At 57.4% G+C, this 20,387-nt stretch overlaps 1 protein-coding gene across 2 annotated transcripts in view; it reads right to left on the bottom strand.

Moving 5' to 3' along the window:
* Positions 1-295: 295 nt before the first annotated feature.
* The window catches only part of TEX264 (testis expressed 264, ER-phagy receptor), a 45,201-nt gene continuing 25,109 nt past the window's right edge, over positions 296-20,387 (bottom strand). For both annotated transcript variants that reach the window (XM_075052955.1, XM_075052956.1), the window contains exons 5-6: positions 9,576-9,747; positions 296-2,005 (exon numbers count right to left, since the gene is read on the bottom strand). In XM_075052955.1, coding sequence (XP_074909056.1) covers positions 1,692-2,005; positions 9,576-9,747 — 486 coding nt within the window. In that variant the 3' untranslated portion in view covers positions 296-1,691. The remainder of the gene's footprint in view (positions 2,006-9,575; positions 9,748-20,387) is intronic.

Here is a 20,387-nt window from a genome sequence, read left to right as displayed (position 1 = left end):
ATGCTGGTACTGCCAAGGTCCCGCTTCCCCCCTGGCAGATGGGACCTGGCACAAGCCTCGCACGCGCCCCGGCACTGGCTGCATCCTCCTGGCTGCTGCTTCAGCACGGCTGACAGCAGAAGGACAACGGCAAACCCTCCCCAGCCCCCATCTTTGGTGGGGTTAGGGGACAAGCGGCATTAGGATCCGCTGCCTGGCTCCAACCCCCCCCAGAGCCTCAGCCAGGCATAAATATTTCAGGGGGCTTGGCAGTTTTGTAATAACCGGCAACAAAGATAAACACCGGGAAGAGCAATATTTTTCCATGTGGGCTGGAGGAGTTTAATATTTTATCACTCAGAGCACAAAATATTTATGAACAATCTCATGTCAATCACTGGCTGAGGACTAATCATGACCTTTCCAAGCCAGGGAGGACACATCCCCACCACAGCAGGACAGCCGGGCCTCCCCTACCCCTTGCACCCCCACCCCAAGCCTCGGTTTTGGGACGCCACATCTGACTGCCGGGGAACAAGTCCTGGGCTGCCAGAAGCACCGGGGGCACCGGGGCAGGGGCTGAGCTCTGCCAGCCAGGCAAGGAGCTCTGGCACCTGGCATTGCCCCGGGGCACCGTGGGGGTGATGTCCAGGCTGCTCCCTCGTCCCCAGTTGGGGGACAGGGAACTGGGACCAGCATGGGCAGCCCTCCCTGCCTGCACCCCATTGCTGCGGGACCAGGCAGATGGGATGCCGGGGAGACACTGCACGGGCAGGCTGGTCCCTGCTGCCACAGAAGCAGCACAGCGGTGCCAGGCCCACCGGCAGCGCAGGGACCTGGCTTTACTGGTTTTACTTTCAGCAGGGTCCCAAGAGGAGCGGGGATACCACCTCCCTCCAGCCCAGCCCAGCTCAGCACGGCGGCTGGGACCCTTCCCTGCTTCCCCTGCATCTTGCAGAAGTCAGGGATGGTCCCGGGGCCCCGCTGGGTTGCCCGGGCAGGGGGCAAGCACCAGCAGCAGGGATGCAGAGCCCCAGGGCAACTCCCTGGCTCAGTTGGGGGGCACAGGGGGGCAGCCCACCAGCAGCCTCCACCCGCAGCCCGCTTCCCCCCCACGGGGCAGGACGACGCGATCGGCCAAGAGGCAGTCAGCAATGCCACCGGCCACGGGTGAGGAAAAGCATCCACTTTATTACAGACCTCAAAAGCGCCCGTGGAAGTGCCAGGAGGATCAGGTTTACACGGGATGTTTCCATTTTTCAGCAAGGGGAAGAGAAGAGGGGAACAAACCCAACCGACCCTACTCACGGCTCTTTGGTGCTAGAAAACGCGGTGGTGCAGCAGAGAGAAGCTGTGGGTGAGAGGGGCGCTGGTAGAGATGAGGGGGGATGCTTCTGCCATCCACCACCACCCCCCCCGCCCCGAGACACCTGCAAAGAATTTGTGACGCATCTAAAGACACACAAACGGCAAATGCATTTCGCTGTCCCCCCCCAACCTGCACCAACTCCACACCTCCGAGCGCTGCAGGAGACCCCCCCACCTCCCAGCATCCCTGAAACGATCAAACACCCTTTCTGCAAAGAGGGAGAGCAGGTCGCGGGGGGAATCAGCGACCAAAATGTCTTGGCTGGAGAGGAAGGAGGTGGGAAAGGCAACCAGTTCCCAGTAACTCAGACCCCGGCGGGAGGTGAGGCAGCCAGGTCTCCACTTCACTCTTCTCCTCTCTCAGCAGCGATGGGCTCCTTGGTCCACTTGTCTGTGACCTCCTGGTTGCCCGCGCAGCCCACGTCGGGCAGCAGGCCTGGGGCTCCCTCCCCATCCCCGGTGACCTCCAGGTCCAGCTCCTCAAAGGAGGAGCCGCTGGCTCCCGACTCACTGTAGCTGTGCTCGCTGCGGTTGTCTGGCTCCTCCCGGCCACGGCTGGCTGGGAAGGGCAGCAGGATGGAGGTGGCCACCGAGGTGTCTCTGCTGTCGGTTGTGGCCTCCATGCTGATGGAGCTCGTCTCACTCATGGTGTCGGCCCCTGGAATGGAAAGAGAAGGGAAGGGAGTGAATGCTGTGGGAAGGAGGCAATGGGAATGGCGTGCCATGGCCTTTGAAGCTACCAGAAACCTCAGAGACGTCAGGCCACAGTGGAGACCAGCTCCTACCTCGTCACCTCCCGTGCCTTTGAGAAATGACTGGGCCAAGACAAGCACAAGTTGGACTCAAGCAGCTCCCTGAAATCAGGGCACCCCCAAGCTGGCACAAACAACTCCTGACTTCCCAGCCGTGCCCTGACCTCCTGGCCGTGCCTGGCCCCACTGCTACTCTCTGTGCACACACCGTGGACCTGGCACGTCCTTCCTTAGGGAGCATGCCTGGCCTGGGAACCGGGGGACAACCCTGCCCCCAGCGCAGCACCAGGAATGAGGCAAGGAGCTGGACGCTGTGCTGCGTGGGTGATGGGGAGCTGCAGCATTGCTTGAGCACCCGGGGCAAGGTGGCACGTGGGCAGGTCCTCAGATGTGCTGCCGTCAAAGGCGGGTGTACGTCCAGCCTCGTGCCGTGGCACCCTAAGGCTGCCCTGTAACCCACTCCTGCTCCCCGCGTGGCTCCCCACAGCCGTCAGCTCTGGCAGCAGTGCGAAGGCAGGCAGGGCAGCGGCAGACGGGACTTGGGGTGCCCAAGCACGGGGGAGCCTGCCCAGCTCGCTCAGCACTTCTCCATGTCAGCCAGCTGCCAGCCCACACCCCCTCTTGCAGCCGAGTGCCCCCAGGGGCTGATCCTGCCTGCCTGGGCAGACCCCTCGGCCCACTGCTGCCTCCCCGAATCCCTGCCTCGTTAGCTGGGTTGACAACACAATTAAGGAGTCGACAATGAGATGAGCGTGTCAGATTGAGACCAGCAGCTCAGTGCTGTTGCCAGAGCAACCAGCCGGGAGACAAAACCCTCCTGTAAAACATTAATCATTGTTAATTATGACATCACAGATCCTCGTGGTTAATTATGACATCACAGATCCACGTCACTGATTACGACATCACAGATCCACATTGTTAGTTAAGACAGTGACAGCAAACACGGGGCGGGCTCTTCCATCACAGCCCTCCCCGCTCCACCCTCCCTCTTCCAGCCTGCCTCGTACCAGCGGGAATCGCATGCTGGGCTCAGCCGCTTTTCGGCACCTCCACTCCCCCGGGAGCTCCAGCCACACCGGGCCGGACACCCCTGCCCACGATCATGCTCCACACCAGGCGGGAAGCCAGGAGGAGCCCTGCTTAGCAGCGGCACCGGCGGAGGACCGCGACTTGCCACCAGTGGGGCCGGGAAGCGGCAAAGAGGATGGTGATGACCGTGGAGGGGCTCCCAGGCGGGAGAGGAGAGCCCTCTCCTCCACGCTGGCTCCTGCCGGTGTGGCTCCGTCCCCAGCCGCCGGCACGGGGCTGCCCCGGGCTCCCGCAGACATCTCCAGCTTCCCTGGGCTCCTGCAGCTGGGGTGCCCAGGGCTGGGCTGCTCGCCCTCCTCCAGCTGCATGGCAGTCACTGATCTCCTGGAGGAGACCCGACAGGGAGGGAACTTTCCTTCCAAACACCCTTAAATCCCTTTTTTTGCTGTTTTTCTTCCCGGCCTGGGCAGCTGCCAGCAGAACTGCTTGTAAATGGCAGTCTTCTGCCTTCTGAGTGGCATCATCCCACAGTCCTGCCGGCTGAGTGAGGGCTGTTCGGAGAGGACCGAGTAGTGGTAGCAGGACGAGGAACAGCCGGGAAAGACCCACAGACACAGCATACCCACTGCTTCATCCAAACTGGATGGTGTATCAGCTTCATCCTGCCTGGTGGGCACCCAGAGAGGAGCCTGAGCCTCCACCCTCTCGCCTTGGCCATGGCATGCAACCCCTCTGGCAGCAGGCACAAGCTGAGCTCTGGGCTGCCCACCCAAGCAACGCCTGCTGACCCCCCCATGAAAAGGAGAAAAGAACCATCGCCTGCCAACACGTGCCACCTTCGCTGCAGCATCAGGGAGCACCTCAACATGGAAACTACATTTACTCTAAGTTAAAAAGGATGTTCTGCATGCTGCCGGCGAGACGCTTGCTGAAGGAGATGGCGGCCACTGAGCAGGCGGCACAAAGATGGGAGATGCTGTCCCACCTGGCAGGACCTCGGCAGGGCAGTGGGTCAGCAGGGAGCCTCTGGGAAGATGGAGAGCTGTGGGGAACAGAGGGGAGTGTCTGGCCCCCGAGCCTTGAAGCCAGCTAAGGGTTTGCAAGGTCTCTAGCGAGGATCTCAAAAAAAAAAAAATAATCCATTTTGGCCAAATTGGTGGCCTGAGGTGACACAGATATGTTCCCACCATGGCTTCATGACAGCTCACGTCATTTGTGGTCATCTCACGTCCCTCTGAAACCCAGGACAAGAGTGACCCTAAGCCCCCAAGCTGTGCCTTGTCTGCACAGCACCCCTCCTGTGTCACCCCAGGGTCCGTTTTGGCTGGGAAGCCGTCATGTAACCCCATGCCACAAAGCAAAGGAGCTCCTGAGAAGAAGAGCAGCAGCTCAGGAAGGGGAAGATGGGGATGAAGCTGACCTACACACTGCTCCAAGCCGCCACATCAGGAAAGCACCACTCTCCTCACCCCTGCAGCCGCCTCCCTCTCCCTTGCTCCAAGGGCGACAATAAATCGAGTCCTGTTTCCTTTCAGCCAGGCACTTTTTCACTGCTCTGTCACTTCTGATCATGTTTGAGCAGCCTCAGCTGGCAAATTTGCCCATTTCAGCAGCCTCGCTCTCCTCTGCGCAGGACAAGGCTCGCTCTGGCATGGCCACCCAGCCTGGCTGGGGTGGGCAGGGTGAGAGATGGAGCCGCTGCTGCTGGGGACTGTGCGGGGTCAGTTCTGGCAGGGGGATGTGGCCGGAACCCCCAGCCATCCCAGCACAGCCCAGAGAGGCCAGGCAGGGAGTGCGGCGGGGCTCCAAGAGGGCAACCGAAGCTTCATTGGGAGGTGCCTTGTGGGTGAGCAGGGGCTCTGCTCTCATCTCATGGGCACGGAGGTTTCTGGCAGCCCTCATGCTCACTTCTCCACCCTGCCCCATGCATCTCGCTTGGTCCTCCAGCGAGCCGCTGCCCATCTCCTGCATCCCACATCCTAAGGCCAGTCCCTGCACCAGGAGCCAGCCCAGCACCTGGATCCAGCATGGCTTTTCCCTCTGGTGTGCAGTAAGGTGCCGACTGTCCCATGGAAGCCCCCTGCCTCTGCTCTGCTCCCCCGAGAACAGTGTAGCTATCCTGCTGCACCTTCACTCAGCAGGAACGTGGAAACCGGGAAGTTTTAATTTGGGAAAAAAGAGGCACAGCCCACGGTGAAGCCCTGCTGGAGTGTTGAGGGGCCCTGCAAAGGCCAGGGCCACCTAGGAAGAATGGAAGCCAAGCAGCCAACACCAAAAGACCAGCCGGGGATGGGTGCAATGGGAATCACTCACCCCACAGAGCTAACGAGCCTGGTGGGGAGCCTGCACCCCCAGGCAGCTCAGCCCTGTGCCGCCCTGGGTACCGGCATTCCCAAATCCCCCTGTGAAGGAGGACCGGCTCCCCTCCCACATCGCCCCAGCACGACACTGATGCCCGAGCATTGCTCCCCTCTTGGTGCACCTGGGCCCTCTCTTTCCCCACATTCAATCAAATATTCATTGCCCCTGCCGCTAAATAATAGATCAACGCGCTGCCAGGAGGGGCACAGCTCCTCCGTGTTTGCTGAAGCTCACACACAAGCCATCCGGAGAGGGGCTGGGGCAGGCAGACCAGCAGGAAGGCACAGCAGGATCTCCGTGCTGAGAACCTTCTTGGATTGTACAGGCAAGTAGCACAGGCAGGGCTCTTTGGAGGTTGGAAGCAAGTTGGGATGAGGCAGAGTACGTCAGGGAAGGTGCCCCCCCCCGTGGCACTGGGGCTCAGCGGGTGATGCCATCGGTTGCACCCAGATGCTGCTGGACAGACTCAGCTCCAGGAAAATGAGCACCTGAGACTCTGGGCAGAGCCACATGCTTAGAAACCATCTGTGTTCATGCCAGTAAGCCCATGTTGAGAGGCTGCTTTTGTTTGCTTTCACCTTCCATGCGCTGCAGCGGGGTCATGCTGGAAAGCATGCTGCTGAGAGCAAGCCGGGAGCGAGGGCCTGCTGAGCACCGTGCTGATGCCAAAGCCCCAGAAAATAATTAAGTACAAAACAACTAATCGTGATTGACACTGGCCCCCTGGAGACCCATCAGCTGCCTTCCAAAAATGCTTACTGTCTTTCTGATGACCCTGACGATAGCTAAGAAGGGACAGAATTGGTGAGGAGGCAGCTGCAGCCCCTGGCCCCTTCCTTGCATGCCGTGTGTCCGTCCTCAGCAGAGCTGCCAGCACCCTGCTCCATGCAGAGGAGCAGCAGAAACCAGAGAACCTGGACCACGTCCCACATCCTTTGCAGCCACTGGCTTTGCTTGGAGCTGCAGGCACTCAGCACCTCGCAGGTCAGCTCAGGAGCAAAGACAGCATACGACAGCCTAAATGGAGAGATGCACTCCAAGGTCAGGAGGCTCAGGAAAACAAATCCAAGCTTTTTTTACACATCCAAGTCGCTCGGTACCGCCTGGCACTAGCCACAACGACAGGCGAGGAGAAACGGCAGCGCCTTCCGCTGGGAACTCCTGAAGTCTTTAATTCGAGGAAAGTGTAATACAGCTGCTGGCGGGGAGTTTCATGAGCCGTGACTGAAAGGTGCTGCATCCACACAGAGCATTACTAAATATGATGCTCACTCTGAAATCGCACGCTCAGTGCTGTTTATTTCAGTATTTTGTGAGGCGAGGGGGAAGAGCGGGCTTCATCTGCTGCCACATCAGGAGTGAGAGCCCCAGGCTGCCATGCGTAGAGCATCCTCGGCTGCCTCAGGGAGAGGAAAAGGGGCTCAGCACTTCCCCAGTCCCCCCCGCTCACCCTGTGAGGCAGTAGGGTGTCAGAGCCCAGCATTTGGATTTGCACAGCTCAAGCACGGCCGGAGGAGCTGAGTGCCACTGGCAGGGACCACCACCCTCTCCCATCCTCCCAGGAGCATCCCAGCACTGCCTGAGCCTCCGCTGGGGCAAGACCACTTGAAACACTGGCAGAGCTGAGGTGGATCAAGAAATAACCCAAATCCATGCAACTGGGGTTGAGGGGGAACTGCACTGAAAAGCAGATGGGGACATTGCTGTGCCCACCCTCCAGCTGGCAGAGGAAAGCTTGAAAGCTGTCACAGAGACCCTGAGATCTGCTGAGTCATGAAGATCTTATGGCCATCGTGCCTGTTGAAGGGGCTGTGGCTAAGCTGACCTTGCTCCTTGAGCAGCTCCCCAGGGAAGAAGGGAGTAAAAAAGATGGGAAAAGAGACTGGGGCTTTCTCTTCCTCCAACACAGAGGTGGCTGCACAGATCCCAGCACAGAAAATACTTGGGAAGGGAGGACCAGTCTCAATCTGCAAGGCCTCTCCTTCAAGCTGTCTCCCTCAAGGTGTCTCCAGCGAGTGGCTGGGCAGAGGGGAGATCTGCCGGCTGCCACCTCCAGCAGGATCTCGTGCCGCACCAGGGCTCAGAAAACCCATGCAGGACTTTGGTGGCGAGATGTGGAGCCCAATGAGACCGGCTGCACCCTCCTACCTTACCTCTCAACCTTGACCCTGCTGCTGAACCAGGGGCAGCCCAAGGGCCACTCGATGGCTGTGGCTGGGGCAGCACCACCAGCAACAAACCGAGTCTCCAGTGTCAGCAGGCCAGCAGCAGTGGGACAAGGATGCTCACCATGCACCGTTTCCCTTTGAACAAGCCCAGGACATCCCCACGCGGTGCCACCCTTCCCAGCTGACAGCGATTGTGCTGGCCCGGGGCACTGCGACATCACGGAGATGCAGGAGATCACGGGGACCTCCAAGACCCTCAGGCAGGAGTGGCACAAGCAACCCGAAGGCTTGTCACGTCCTCGGCCCTCTCCAACAGCCGGAGCAAGGATGTGATGCCCTGCCAGACCTGGTTCTGCCGCTGTGCCCAGTAGCGACGGTGATCACAATGCGACATCCAAGCTCAAGTCTTTAGTCTCAGAGGCAAGGCCAACCTCTCACAGCTATTATTATTTTAAGCTGGTTTTGTGCAGACTCAGCAGATGACACTGCCTCAGATTGCACCAACAAAAGCTCATCTACGTGACTGGAAGGGGAGGGGTGGTGGAGGAACCGGCCCAGAGCTGCTGCTGGGGAGCCCAGCCTGGGGTCTCCCACATGAGAAAGTCCAATATCATTTGCTGTCTGAAATTGGGAAGACCTTCTCAGCCCTTCTTCCAGCAGGGCAGGGGACTCCCCCACCACAGGTGGTCTGGCAGTGGCATCCCAGGGAAAGCACCAAGACAGCTGGGCCACAGGGCAGCGGCTGCACTGAGCATCCTCTGGCTGTGCTGCGGGATCGTGCACCCCCACGAGCGGTGCAGAAAGAAGCACACACAGCTGCTGAAGCCACCGACCTGAAGCATCTTTTCCTCACGTGGGTCCTGCCGTCCCTCTCTGAAACCAAGGGACAACCATGGGAAGGTGCCGGGGCGAGCGGGCTGCAGGTTGTCTTTGGCCAACCTGGGCCAGTGCCCAAAGTAGCCGCCCTGATGCAAGGCAAAAAGGCAAAGAGCCGAGTGAGCACCGCAAAAACATGGGACCTTGAAGCGCTGGGAAACCGCTCAAATTAGACTCTTCATTGCAGCACTAAGTGGACATAGCTCCCAGAAAGCAAATCCCAGGCTTGCTTTTACACTGCACACAATTAAGAATTAAAGCAACCCAAACCTGAAGATGTGTTAAACCAAATGACCAAATTCTCTGGGAGGCGACGAGAGCTGTCATGGTTTTTTCATGCCCGTTACACAAGCGTGGGTGACCTGCAGGGCAGGAGGAGGTGGCTGCCCCTGCCAGTGGCCAGCTCGGCCGTGCCGTCCAGCGCCTGGGAATGCTTGGTTAGCCGGCTCCCGCATCTTGCAGACATGTGAGCACGTGGGCCGGCAACGGCAACTAGCATTTTGGGTTACTATAGCACTGCTGTTCTGCGCCTACAGCCATTGTGGTCCCTTCCTGTATGAATACATCCAGGCTCCAACAGATCTCGCTGAGCAGATGCAATCGGGCAACTCCACCACCAGCTACAGCAACCTGGTATTTAAGCTCTTCGCAATCCCAATATGTAACAGATGAAGATGAGATCAAGGAAGATGTATATGACAAGGAGAAAAACAAGCCCAGCTGCAACCAAAAGCTGTGAGATCCAGCTCTGCTCTGACAACAGTGGGCCAGCGGCTCGGCGGCAGCTTCACCCTCACCCCAACGCCGCAGGGGTGCCCGGGTGCTCCCTGAGGCTCGGTGTGACACCTCAAGGACGAGATCCTATCTCAGCTCAGGGTGAATGGAAGAGGTGGGCTGAGACTCAGTGGTTGGGCGCCAGGTGGGTGCAGGTCGATCCCTCTCCGCCCGCTCAGAGGGCAGAACCAGAGACACCAGGATCCCCACCTTTGGGAGGGCTGATGCCGATTGAAGATGGAGCCCGTGCGCAAGCCACAGATACCTGTGATATCTGTCCGGGAGTCCTCGGCCTCAGCTGCGGCAGCCCTGCTCTTTCTCTCCAGTTCTTTCATTTCAGGCACGTAGAAGTCCCCTTGGCGAGCGAGAGGACACACGAAGTAGATGCGGTCCTCCTTGTAGATCTCTATCCGGGGGTGGGCACACAGCTTCCTCTCCTGAAAGACAGCAGGTGACCACAGATCAGGGATGTGCCCTTGCCCCCCGCCCCAGCAGCCCCCGACCATGTGGACTGCTGGCCTGGCAGCACCACAGACTGACCCACTTTGCCCACAGACATGGGGGCCCAGTGAGGAGCGGTGGGTCCCATCCCGAAACTGCAGTGCTGCTTTCCCTATCACAACAGCCCCCACGTGCCAGGGCTCGCAGGTTTGGCCCTGGGGGTGAGCAGCTGGCTGCGCTCAAGGAGGAGATGCAGAAGCCCCAGGGATACTCAGCTCCTCCGGCTCAGTCTCGTATTTGGTGTGCTCATTTTGGGCTGGAGTGAGGGGTTTTGGGGAGCCCGGCAGCTGCTTTGCATGGACCTGCCAAGTCTCCAGTTCTTCCTGGCAGCGCGGCCCCACGAGCAGGCGTAGCATTTCTCTGCTAATTAATATAATCCAGAGCTGACAGCTCAGGCAGCTCCTTTCAGAACGGCGAGGGCAGAGGGAGTGGGAGATGAATCCCTGGCATTTCAGACAACTCCCCCTCCTCCTCTTCCTCACCCCATCTCCCCCCAGCAGCACACTTCAAGACCTCAGCCCCCCCCCCAGCCTGCCAGGGACCCGTGACAGGGGCATGTCCCCCCCGGGCTGTGCCCCAGCTCACGCCAAGCCGGGGCTGCAGGGACTCTGGGGGTGCCGGGGCCGGGCCAAGGAGCAGCTGGACCCCTCTTGCCACCCCCTTCTTGCCCGCCCGCCCGCCAGCTGCTCGCTGACAGAGGGGGCGGCTGATTACAAGCCGGGTGAGAAGGGAGAGTGTCTCCTCAGTGGGTTTTCTTTTTCATTCTTTCCCCTTTTCAAATCACTGACAGCTTTTATTTAACCCCACAACCACCCCGATTATCCTCCTCTTCCTCCCTGCCCCAACTATCTTCTTCCTCCTCCTCCTTGCCCTGACTATCCTCCTTTTCCTCCCTGCCTCAGCTACCCTCATCCTACTCCCTGCCACAGCCTCCCCGGCATGGCTTCCCTAGACACTCTCCGGCAGGGTCCCTGTCCTTGCAGGGCTCTCTGAAGCCAGGGCAGGCCCCTCTCCAAGGACGAGCTCTATGGACACATCAATCACGACCTTATGAAAGCCTGTTCATTCCTGAACCCCTTCACCCCTGGGGCCAGACCAAACTGATTTCAAATTATTTATTTCCCAGCCAAACGACAACACCGGGCAAAATCCACAACAGATGGGAGCCAATGCCGACCCTCTCCCCTGTGCTGGCAGCAAGGACACCTGGAGAGCCACCTCCATGCTGGCAAGATGCTGCGCAAGCAAGACGGGGAGAAAACCCCACGTGAGCCGTTTTCGTGTCTATTTTCCCGGGAAAGCCTGCAGGAGCTGGCTCTGCGGAGCCCCACTTTACCAAGCAGCACCACAGCAGCAGAAACGCGAACCCCAGCAGAAGCTTTACCCGTCCCAACGCCTTCAAGCCTGAGTTTTGGCAGAGTCCCTCCTCCAACTGAGGAGGAACCACATTCACAAGCCCTGTGCCGCAGGGACGCGCAGGGACGCAGGCGGGCTTCCGAGGTGCTTGGAGCCTGGAGTTCCCACTCGCAGGCAGGTGAAACACTAACACACGCAGATCAAAACTGTATTAAATAAAAACAAGCTGGGCTGTTTTTAGCAGCAGAGCAGAGGCGGCTCATATCACTCCTGCTTTTTCAGCAACAACGCAGACAAGAACCCTCCCCGCTGCTCTGCCCCTTGCTCTACCAACCACAAGCCCATCAGCCAATCTTCAGCTCGGTTTGTTATTTTAGGTTACTGCAACACATACCAGAGATGGGTATCTCCAAGATTCGCAGGTTTTTGGATGCATCCAGCTGGCCCTCCACCACTTAATGCAGGCGGGGACAACTCAAAGGATCTCAGAGCAAAGAGATCTTTATTAAATTCATATGAGGTCTCTAACGAGTCTAAAACCTCAGGGCTCCAGTCCAGCCTCCAATATCCCAAGCTGACTTCTGAAAGCACACCCTGGGATTCCTAAAGAGTGGATCTGGGATGTACCCTCTTCCTACAATTTATCTAGGCTGCTAGAACTCCCCTTCCAATTACACAGCCGTAGTAGTGACAGCCCCAACACTCAAACAATGGCCCCTCCACAGACACAAAATGTGGGAATCGTAGCTTTTTAAGGAATAAAAATGCACACCTGTATGAAGAGCAGGGTCCCAGACTGGCTCTTGAGACAAATGCTGCTTCACTCTCAAGGATTATCCTGTAAGAGAGATGAGGATGCTTCACCCTGCCAGGGTGGGAAGCAGCTTTGTCTCCCTGAAGCCAGAAGAGCCCCAGTGCCCTGCAGCCAAAGCCCATGGTCGTGGACCAGGTTGGTGGGATGACGCTAAAATGGCCGGACACTCACTGTCAATACCAACGCCTGCTGTGTTACGGAGAGCTACAAGGATGCTTAATACTTGATTTCTTCCCAATTCATCCAGTGTTTTCCCCAAAAGAAAATGGAGGGAAACCAGAGCCTGGTGGTCCTAATTTATGCCTGTAAAAATCAAGTTGGAAGCCAGGCTAGTGAGCTGGCCTCTGCTTCTGCACTTTCTTCCTGGAGCAACCCAGTTCCTGGCAGGGCTGCTGCAGAGCTCAGCACTGGCAGCCAGGCTCCGGAGAGGACAACATCCCCAAGAAAAAGCAAGGAGGTGGCAGCTGGGAACACTGTCCCGTCCAGGGTGGGACCAAGGGGATGAGGCTGCATAAAGACTTGAGGAAAGGACAGAGGCGATGAGGTGGGGAGCCAGGACAACAGAAAGGGATAAGGGATCATCCAAAGGGGATGCAAAGGAGATCGCCCTTGTGGTCATCCCAAAGGAGATCAGGAGGCAGGCAGAGGCCAGGCAAACACAGGCAGAGGTGCAGCAAAGTGCAATCAAGTGGCAAGTGTCAGCACAGGACAGAGTGGACTTAGGATTATCCCAGCAGAGAGGAAGGCTGCAAGGCTGCTGCAAGGGAAAGAAACAACGGGGAGAGACTGGAAAGCAGAGTCCAAAGGCGAAGGCGTAAGCAAAGAGTGAATTAACGAAGGCTCAACAACATGGCAAAACAACAGAGACACTCAACAGGCAATAATACATTCTGCAGCTGAGAAGGAAGCCCCTTCCTAACCACGCAGCTAAGCCAACAGATGGAGCTGCAAGGTGGATGTGGAGTTTGCAAGGCAGAGCCCTTGAGTCAAATCAAATGCAGTCTCACACGGGTGGAGGAGCTCAGTGAGAGGTGAACAGTGGGACACTGGCGGTGTCGGGGCCAGGCTTCTGGCTAGGACAGCAGGACCTGGTAAGTAGGGCAAAGAATGGGACTTGTCCCTTTGCAAGGTCATGCTGTGCCACGTCCCTTCTCACCCTCTGCCAGGAGCTTGCCTTTCCTATGGCCAGAAAAGATGCAAGGCTTATTTCTATGCAGGACCCTCGAATGGGCACTAGAAGCATGGGACTTATTGCACATAATCCATACGGTCAAGCTACACATACACAGCAAAGGCCAATGCATCCAAAGCCCACCAGTTCAGTTCTGACACGCACAGCAGCTCTGGCATTCTGCTATGTCAGACCCACTGCTTCCCATGAAGCCAACCCTTTCTTGGCCCATCCGAGGGCTGTAGTGGGGTGCTGCTCACCATCCTCTTGGGAACAAGGGTTTATGTAGGGAAAGAGTCTTGCACTCCTCTTTCCCAGGTGAAATAACACCCTGCCCGATCTTTACACCTGGGTTGTTTCCAAATCGCCCACCACCCCTGACTCCCTGTAGGACTCTCTCCAGGTTGGCTTAATCCCTCTAGGAATGGAGCCTCCCCTGGCCTCGAGCATCAGAAAGGACAACAAAGATTATGCACCAAACCAGCACTTCGGGACACCTTCCCCAGCAGCAGGAGGTAGCACCTCCCCAGCGGCATAAATTTTCCTCTCCCCACTCATCTGTTAAGGAATAGACCCCATCATCTGGCCACAGAACGGCCTGGGTACAGCCTCCTGGGCAGAGGATGCCCCGGCTTCCCCAGGCAGGCAAGAGAGCAGTACCAGGGCTATGGCACATGTGAAGGGGCAGCTGAGACATGATCTACAGTCATTAAAATCCCAGCAGAATCATGCCAAAATGGAAGGAGGTAGCAGGGTGCTCATGTCACACCGTTCCCCTCGGTGCCTGCTGGGAAGCAGAAGGTGAGCTGGGGCACTGCAGGGACCAGCTTTGTCACTCTGTCAGGCTTGGCTGCTCAGGAATTCAAATGCTACCAACTGGATCTGCTTCATCTCCCGCTGCTGGAAGAATTCAGCTTGTTAGGAGACCAGCAAACAAGCCTTGCAGATGCTCGCAGGATCCTCGCCATGCCCAGGCATGCTGGCACTTAGGCTCCAACTGAACCTGCTGTCTGCCCCAAAACACTTCGAGGGTCACCAGGAACACAGTAGGGAGACAACTGCTGTCTTCACCCTGCTTCTGGCCACAAGCTCTCCGGCCCCACAGCCCCCTGACTCATCACTGAGACCTCCTGCCATGGCTCGCAAGGTGATGGTTAAGGCATGCCAGCCTGCTGAGTCGCTGTTTCAGGGCCAATGGCCGTGGGAGCAGTAGGAGAGGCTTTTCATGCCACCACTGAGCTTCCTGCTGGAGCAGGGCCAGGGGCTGAGCTCTCCATGCTGCTCAGCAGCTCCTGGCTCCACCACAGAGATGTCCACCTCACGCCCCATCCACCAGTGTGCCATATGTATACAGCCATTGCCTGCGCTTGTCACCGATGCCTGCTGGAGGACCTCTTGCCTGCAACGCATAAAAAAAAAAGCCTGTAAAACCCAGCCAGGACTGGAAAAGCCACGGGGAGCAAACGACGGGTCACCTGACAGATGCTCCCCCTCTTCTACCTTAGGGGCACCAGGCAGCCCCGTGGGCTGCCCTCCCTGCCGCTGGCCAGGGATGCACCCTCCAGGGATATGCCACTGGGCACTGCCGAAAAGCTGGGACAGGCTGGAGCCTGCCAGCCACCAGAAAAGCGATGGTGCAGGATCCCAATCAAGAGAACTTCCCAGAGGGGCCAATGAGCGCGTCGCCCAAGCATGTGCCGGGAGGACCCAGACTCAAGGAGAAGCTGTAGGTTGTTTACCAGGGGCCATATGAACATCAGTTGGGCACAACGTGCCCAGTGCTGCTGCTGACCTCTGCTCTTATGGCGATGGGATGTGCCGCGGTCATTGCAGTGAAGCAGAAGGGTGCTGGGCACACGGGGTCAGCTCCATCCACATCCTGCTGTGACCCCAGAGACACCAGCCACATGAGGCGGTTTTCCACAGGCAGCTGGAGAGTGGGGTCAGCTCACTGTTGGGTTACAACCAGGTCCACCCTGCTACCAAATTGGACCAGCAGCCTCAAGTACAATTTGCTAAACACCAGTGATGCAGGGTGGGTGTCTGGGTCCTGCCCCAGGGGGAGTGCAGGGGAGTTGCTAAGGGACACCCCTCCAGCCCCCCTGCTGCACCAGGGCTCCCCTCCCTCCATTTCTTACCGATGCACCTGGAGGAGGAACAGATGATGGATGCAAATACACGGGGGGCTTGTGCCCATTGCTGGGGGTTGCTGCTCACCGGAGGGGCTCACCAGCATCCCTCTGGCCAAGCAGCCAGAGCATCGTCACACACTCACTGCCGCGAGCCTCCCCTCACTTGGGCCGCTCCGGTTAGTGCCAGCAAGTCAGCTAGCACCAGGCAGAGTGCGGGGGGACCCCAAGGGGACCCGCCAGCTCCATCCCAGCACACCAGCACCTCCTGCCTGCTCAGGCAACATGACTCCCCCATGTCTTGCTTCCAGCCGGAGGCATCCATCCTCTCCTCCTCCCAGTGAAGGGGTCGGATGCTTTGGTCCCAGGGATTTTAAAGAAACAACAAAACCGCCTGGAGCCGAAGGGCCCTAAAATCAGTTGCTAAAATTAGAGCTGAAACTGAGCCACCATCTAAGACCGGAGGGAGCGTGCTGTGTGCCACATCCTCCTCGCTTCCTCACACGCTCCACGCTCGGTGTGTCATCCCTGCTTATCTTAGACCACGGGCGCTAGGTAGTGCAGAGAGGCTTTGCAATTCAGTCTGCACAGCACCCAGCGCCCTTCGGTGCTCTCCCAGTTCAGCCAGGAGACAGATTCCTTGCTGGGCCATCCCACCATCCCAGACCCAGACTGGGGATGTCCCTGTTTCCATTTCTCCTTGCCCAGACAGCAGCTTGAGGGTAAACACCACTTCGGTCCCAAGTCCGAGCTGATGAAACCAAAACCAATAAAGGCACCCCGTCCTCCCCAGTTTTGAAACTTGGTTTCAATGTGCACTTGCAGCCCAGAAAGCCAAGCGTCTTCTGGGCTGCACTACAAGCAGTGTGGCCAGCAGGCTGAGGGAAGGGATGCTCCCCCTCTGCTCTGCTCTCGTGAGACCCCACCTGGAGCACTGCCTCCAGTTCTGGGGTCCCCAGCACAAGACAGTCGTAGACCTGTCAAGGCGGGTCCAGAGGAGGCCATGGAAATGGTCAAGGGCTGGAACACCTCTGCTATGGAGAAAGGCTGAGTTGGGGTTCTTCAGCCTGGAGAAGAGAAGGCTTCAGGAAGACCTTATTGCAGCCTTTCAATATTTACAGGGGGCTTGTAAGAAAGATGGAGAGAGACTTTTTACCAGGGCCTGTAGTGACAGGACAAAGGGCAACTGTTTTAAACCAAAAGAGGTCAGGTTTAGATTGGACATAAGGAAGAAATGTCTTGTGATGAGGGTGGTGAGACACTGGACCAGGCTGCCTAGAGAAGCTGTGAATGCCCCATCCCTGGCAGTGTTCGAGGCCAGGTTGGATGGGGCTTTGAGCAACCTGGTCTAGTGGAAGGTGTCCCTGCCCGCAGCAAGGGGGTTGGACTGGATGATCTCTGAAGGTCCCTTCCAACCCAAACCCCTCTGTGATTCTGGTCCTCCCTGACAAGCTGCAGCCTGACCATGGGAGACAGGGATGAAGCCTGGATGCCTGGGCTGCCTGCTGAGGGGCAGGAGTCAGGCAGGGGCTGTGGAGGAACCATCAGCCCAAGAGATGGTTTGGGCAGAAGGGAGGACAAGCTGCTGCAGGGAGAGGCAGGCAGACGTGCTTTACACCAATACTACCTCAAGCGTCAAGGAAACCCCAACATCTCAGCTTGCAGCTCAAGCAGGGTGCACATGGAGCCAGCAGACCCTGCCTCCCGGCACGGCCAGCACTCCGAGCCAGCTCCAGCACGCGGCACAGCCGTGAACACCAGGCTGCTGAGGGCTGCGAAACAGCTGCTGCTTCCCAGCCTGGAGAAACTCACATTTCAGAGGTGGTGAGACTGCTCCCACGCACGTGCACTTTACTTTCAAATCCTCTGGGCCACGAGGTGTTTCAGAAACAGAAGGTGATATTATTGCAATCAAGAAAAGGCCATTTCCGTCAGGCAGCAGGAAAAACGAGCGGCACCACCAGCACTACAGCAGCGGAAAACAAAGTCTCGCCAAAGGATAGCAAATCCTCCAGGTAGCAAAATACAGCGCCTGGCAATTAGCACCTCCCGCGCCCATCAGCATCCCTCCCTGCCCTCCGCGCTAGCACACTTCCCCCGCTTCCCGCAGCAGGACCTCGTCCTGCCTGCAACCGGGACGCTGCCCTGCCGACGTGGCAGTGCCATGGCTTCGGGACAGGCAGGTGAAAATCAGCCCCCGAGATCCTCTCTGCAGCGCTGAGGAGGAGCGCATTTGGGCCGTGGGAGCTGTGAAACGCCAGGCTCGATAGCTGGGAGAGTTTTTCATTTTCACCTTGGTGAAGGCAGCCCGCCATGCAATTTACACCTTGCCCGCCTGCCTGCCTGCGCTTCCCGGGGCCGCGGGAGCTGCAAAGCAGCAGCTGTCAGGCACGGCCAAACCGAGAGGCCAAGGAATGAGCCTGGGTGGGTTGGTGGGTACGGTAGGTCCCAGTGCCCCAAGAGCGCTGATAGGGATCGGGCACAGGCTCCCAGGTCACTGCTGGAAGCTGCTGTGAGAGTCACGAACACTTTTCTCTTCCCCGGGATGGAGATTTCTTCCCGTCCTCCAGAAAAAGGGAGTAAGCTCCACGCCTGCTTCGCTGCATGCACAGACACGCTCTGGACCTCCTCCCCTTCTAGCACCCAGTTGAGCTGCAAGAGAAATCCTGCAGCACATCCAGGAGCATCCCCCATCTTCAGAGATGAGCCGGGCAGCAAGTCCCAGTGAGACAAAACCTTTCAGAAAGTAGCCACAGGCAGCCAGAGCCCCTGGCACAGGGGAAGGACAAGCCCTGGACAAGGCTGCCAGCCTGGACACGCTCAGGTACGTTCGTCCATGTGCTTCCAGGGACATATTTTACTGCCCCAAGTATGGGAATGTCACCTGCAGAGTAAGGAGCAGATGGTGCAAACACACACAATTCATGGGGCTTGGGTCCCCCCTGGTGTCGCAGTTATTTGGTAGTAATTAGTCCCGGAGCAAAGAGTTTCAGAAGTGAAGCAAACTTGCGGATTAAAAAAAATAAATTCCTAAAAACTCAGTGCTTTCCATGTCCCCAAGTTCTGCCTTGCTCCTGTACCCTCCATGGGTAAGCAAAGCCAGCTGGGGAGACGGTTCTCACCAGCTTCCCAGAGCTCCGTTATACGTTCTCATACTCTTCCTCCTAGCCGACCCCAACTGGATCCCTTCCTCTCCTCCTCTCCCATCACTGCCACACACAAGCTCTCCGAAGGGGACTTTGGTTTTAACCACTCAGAAAGCTCAAACACTGAATTTTCATTATAAGACAAGAAATCCATGTAAATCCACATAATCTCTCCTCCCCTGAGGAACCAGTCCTGGGTTCCTGTCCCCATCCCTAGGAACTCCCTCGCTATGGGAGTATGCGGGTCAACAGCCATGCGTGAAAGGAGGTGGATGAGACTGCAGGAGAGGAGGACCACAGCTGGAGAGGGCTGCCTCTGCTTCGGAGTGCGGGTCTCTGGGGACCAACACTTTCCTTCCAGCCTTCACAGGATGCTTTTTCAGCATTAATCGCAAAGCTGAAGAGGTTGATGCAATGATCTCTGCCATCACAGATGACTGGAGTGATGCTAAATTGCTTTGCCTGCTCTGTTGCCTCAGCGAGGCTGCCAGGAGCAGCAGCTGTGGCAACTTCTCTGCCTCTTGTCAAGGCAGGGCTTTTCAGGAAAGGAATCATTGCCCAAGACATTCTCCTGCCCATCCTGCCTCAGCCAGGCAGCCCACCACACAGCAGCCTCCCACCCCATGTGGTTATCACGCAGGTAAAAAGACCCTCTTTGAAACATGGGTCTTTGTTAGGCTGCTTGCAGGGAGAGTAAGCCCTAACCTAGAGTACAACCTCCTCCTGAGACACCCAACAACAGGTTGTTTCTTGCGGTGAGAGATCTTCTTCCATGGCTAACTCACAGCTGAGAGCCTGGAGGGCTCCTCATCCAGGTAGACATTCCCAACCCACCTTGATGGCTTTATCTCCTGGGCCACCACTTGAGTACTTGCCCTTCCACAACAGAGATGTCCAATGGAGGGTTGTTGTTCCCAAACTTCTCACAGATATCCTCACCCGTAACGGGTCCTGTGATGAAACCCTTGTGCAGCAAAACCAAAGCAACAGAGATGGAGCAGGAGCAGGACAGCCCGGTGCCCACAGCAAGTGGAAGGTCTCAGTCTCCCGAGCCAAGGTCCAGGCCAGCCCCCCCAAATCTCAGCCCCTTCCTCTTGTTCTTTGCTCCACAAGCCATCCTCCCAGCATCACGGGCATCTACAGCTGCTCTTCCACAGCTTGTTTGCCACCAGGACAAACTCAGGACACATGTCACATTAATGCCCCCAGGAAGAAAATGGTGCAGTGGAATAAATACCCGCCCTGTCCCTTTCTACCTCCTTGAACAACCTTGTCTTTCTGCAACGCCCCCAGCTCCCAGGCTTCATGGAATATATTTCACGATGAGCTAAGCTCAGCCTCACACCATCCCTTCGCAGCTGAGAAAGCTGAAAAGGGAAGCTGAAGAACCTAACCTTGCTGAACTTGCACAGATAAAGCCACTGGTAGCCCAGAACAAAGCCAGGGTGCAACTGCCTGGTTCCCAGACAAAATAGTCCTTCCCTCCCAACGAATGGGGACTTAATGTCAGGCTTATTAGCCTCATTTAGAAGGCAAGGAAGGCCACCAAAGAGGAAGATCAAGCAGGTTTCAGCCTGGTTTGCTGAGGAGGAATGGCTAAGGTGATCACGACATCCATCAGCATGTTGTGAGTACAGCATATCGGCAAATCTGATGGCAGAAAGCAAGTTTCCAGGACAGGAAGATCTTCCAAGCTATTGGCTAAGTGCAGCCAACAGTGGAGAAAGACTGACCTCCTGCTCAGGGAGGCCCAGGCTTGCCTTGGATGACAGGGATCCCTCCTTGGCTCTCCACTGCAGGACACTTGCCCACAGGCCACCACTCACCCTCGGTTCGCTGCTCCTCCTGCTCTTGCTTCTCTTTCCCTTGCCCCCGGGACAGACATCCCCATGTTTTAAAAGCAAGCCAGAGCCCAGGACAAATGCCTTTCTGAATTTTTATAAATAAACAAGAGTCATTT

Source organism: Buteo buteo, chromosome 21 (genome assembly GCF_964188355.1).
Source record: "Buteo buteo chromosome 21, bButBut1.hap1.1, whole genome shotgun sequence".
In the NCBI taxonomy this organism is placed as follows: Eukaryota; Metazoa; Chordata; class Aves; order Accipitriformes; family Accipitridae; genus Buteo; species Buteo buteo.
The sequence above is the reverse complement of the archived record's forward strand: the minus strand, read 5'-3'. Positions and strand labels throughout refer to the sequence as shown.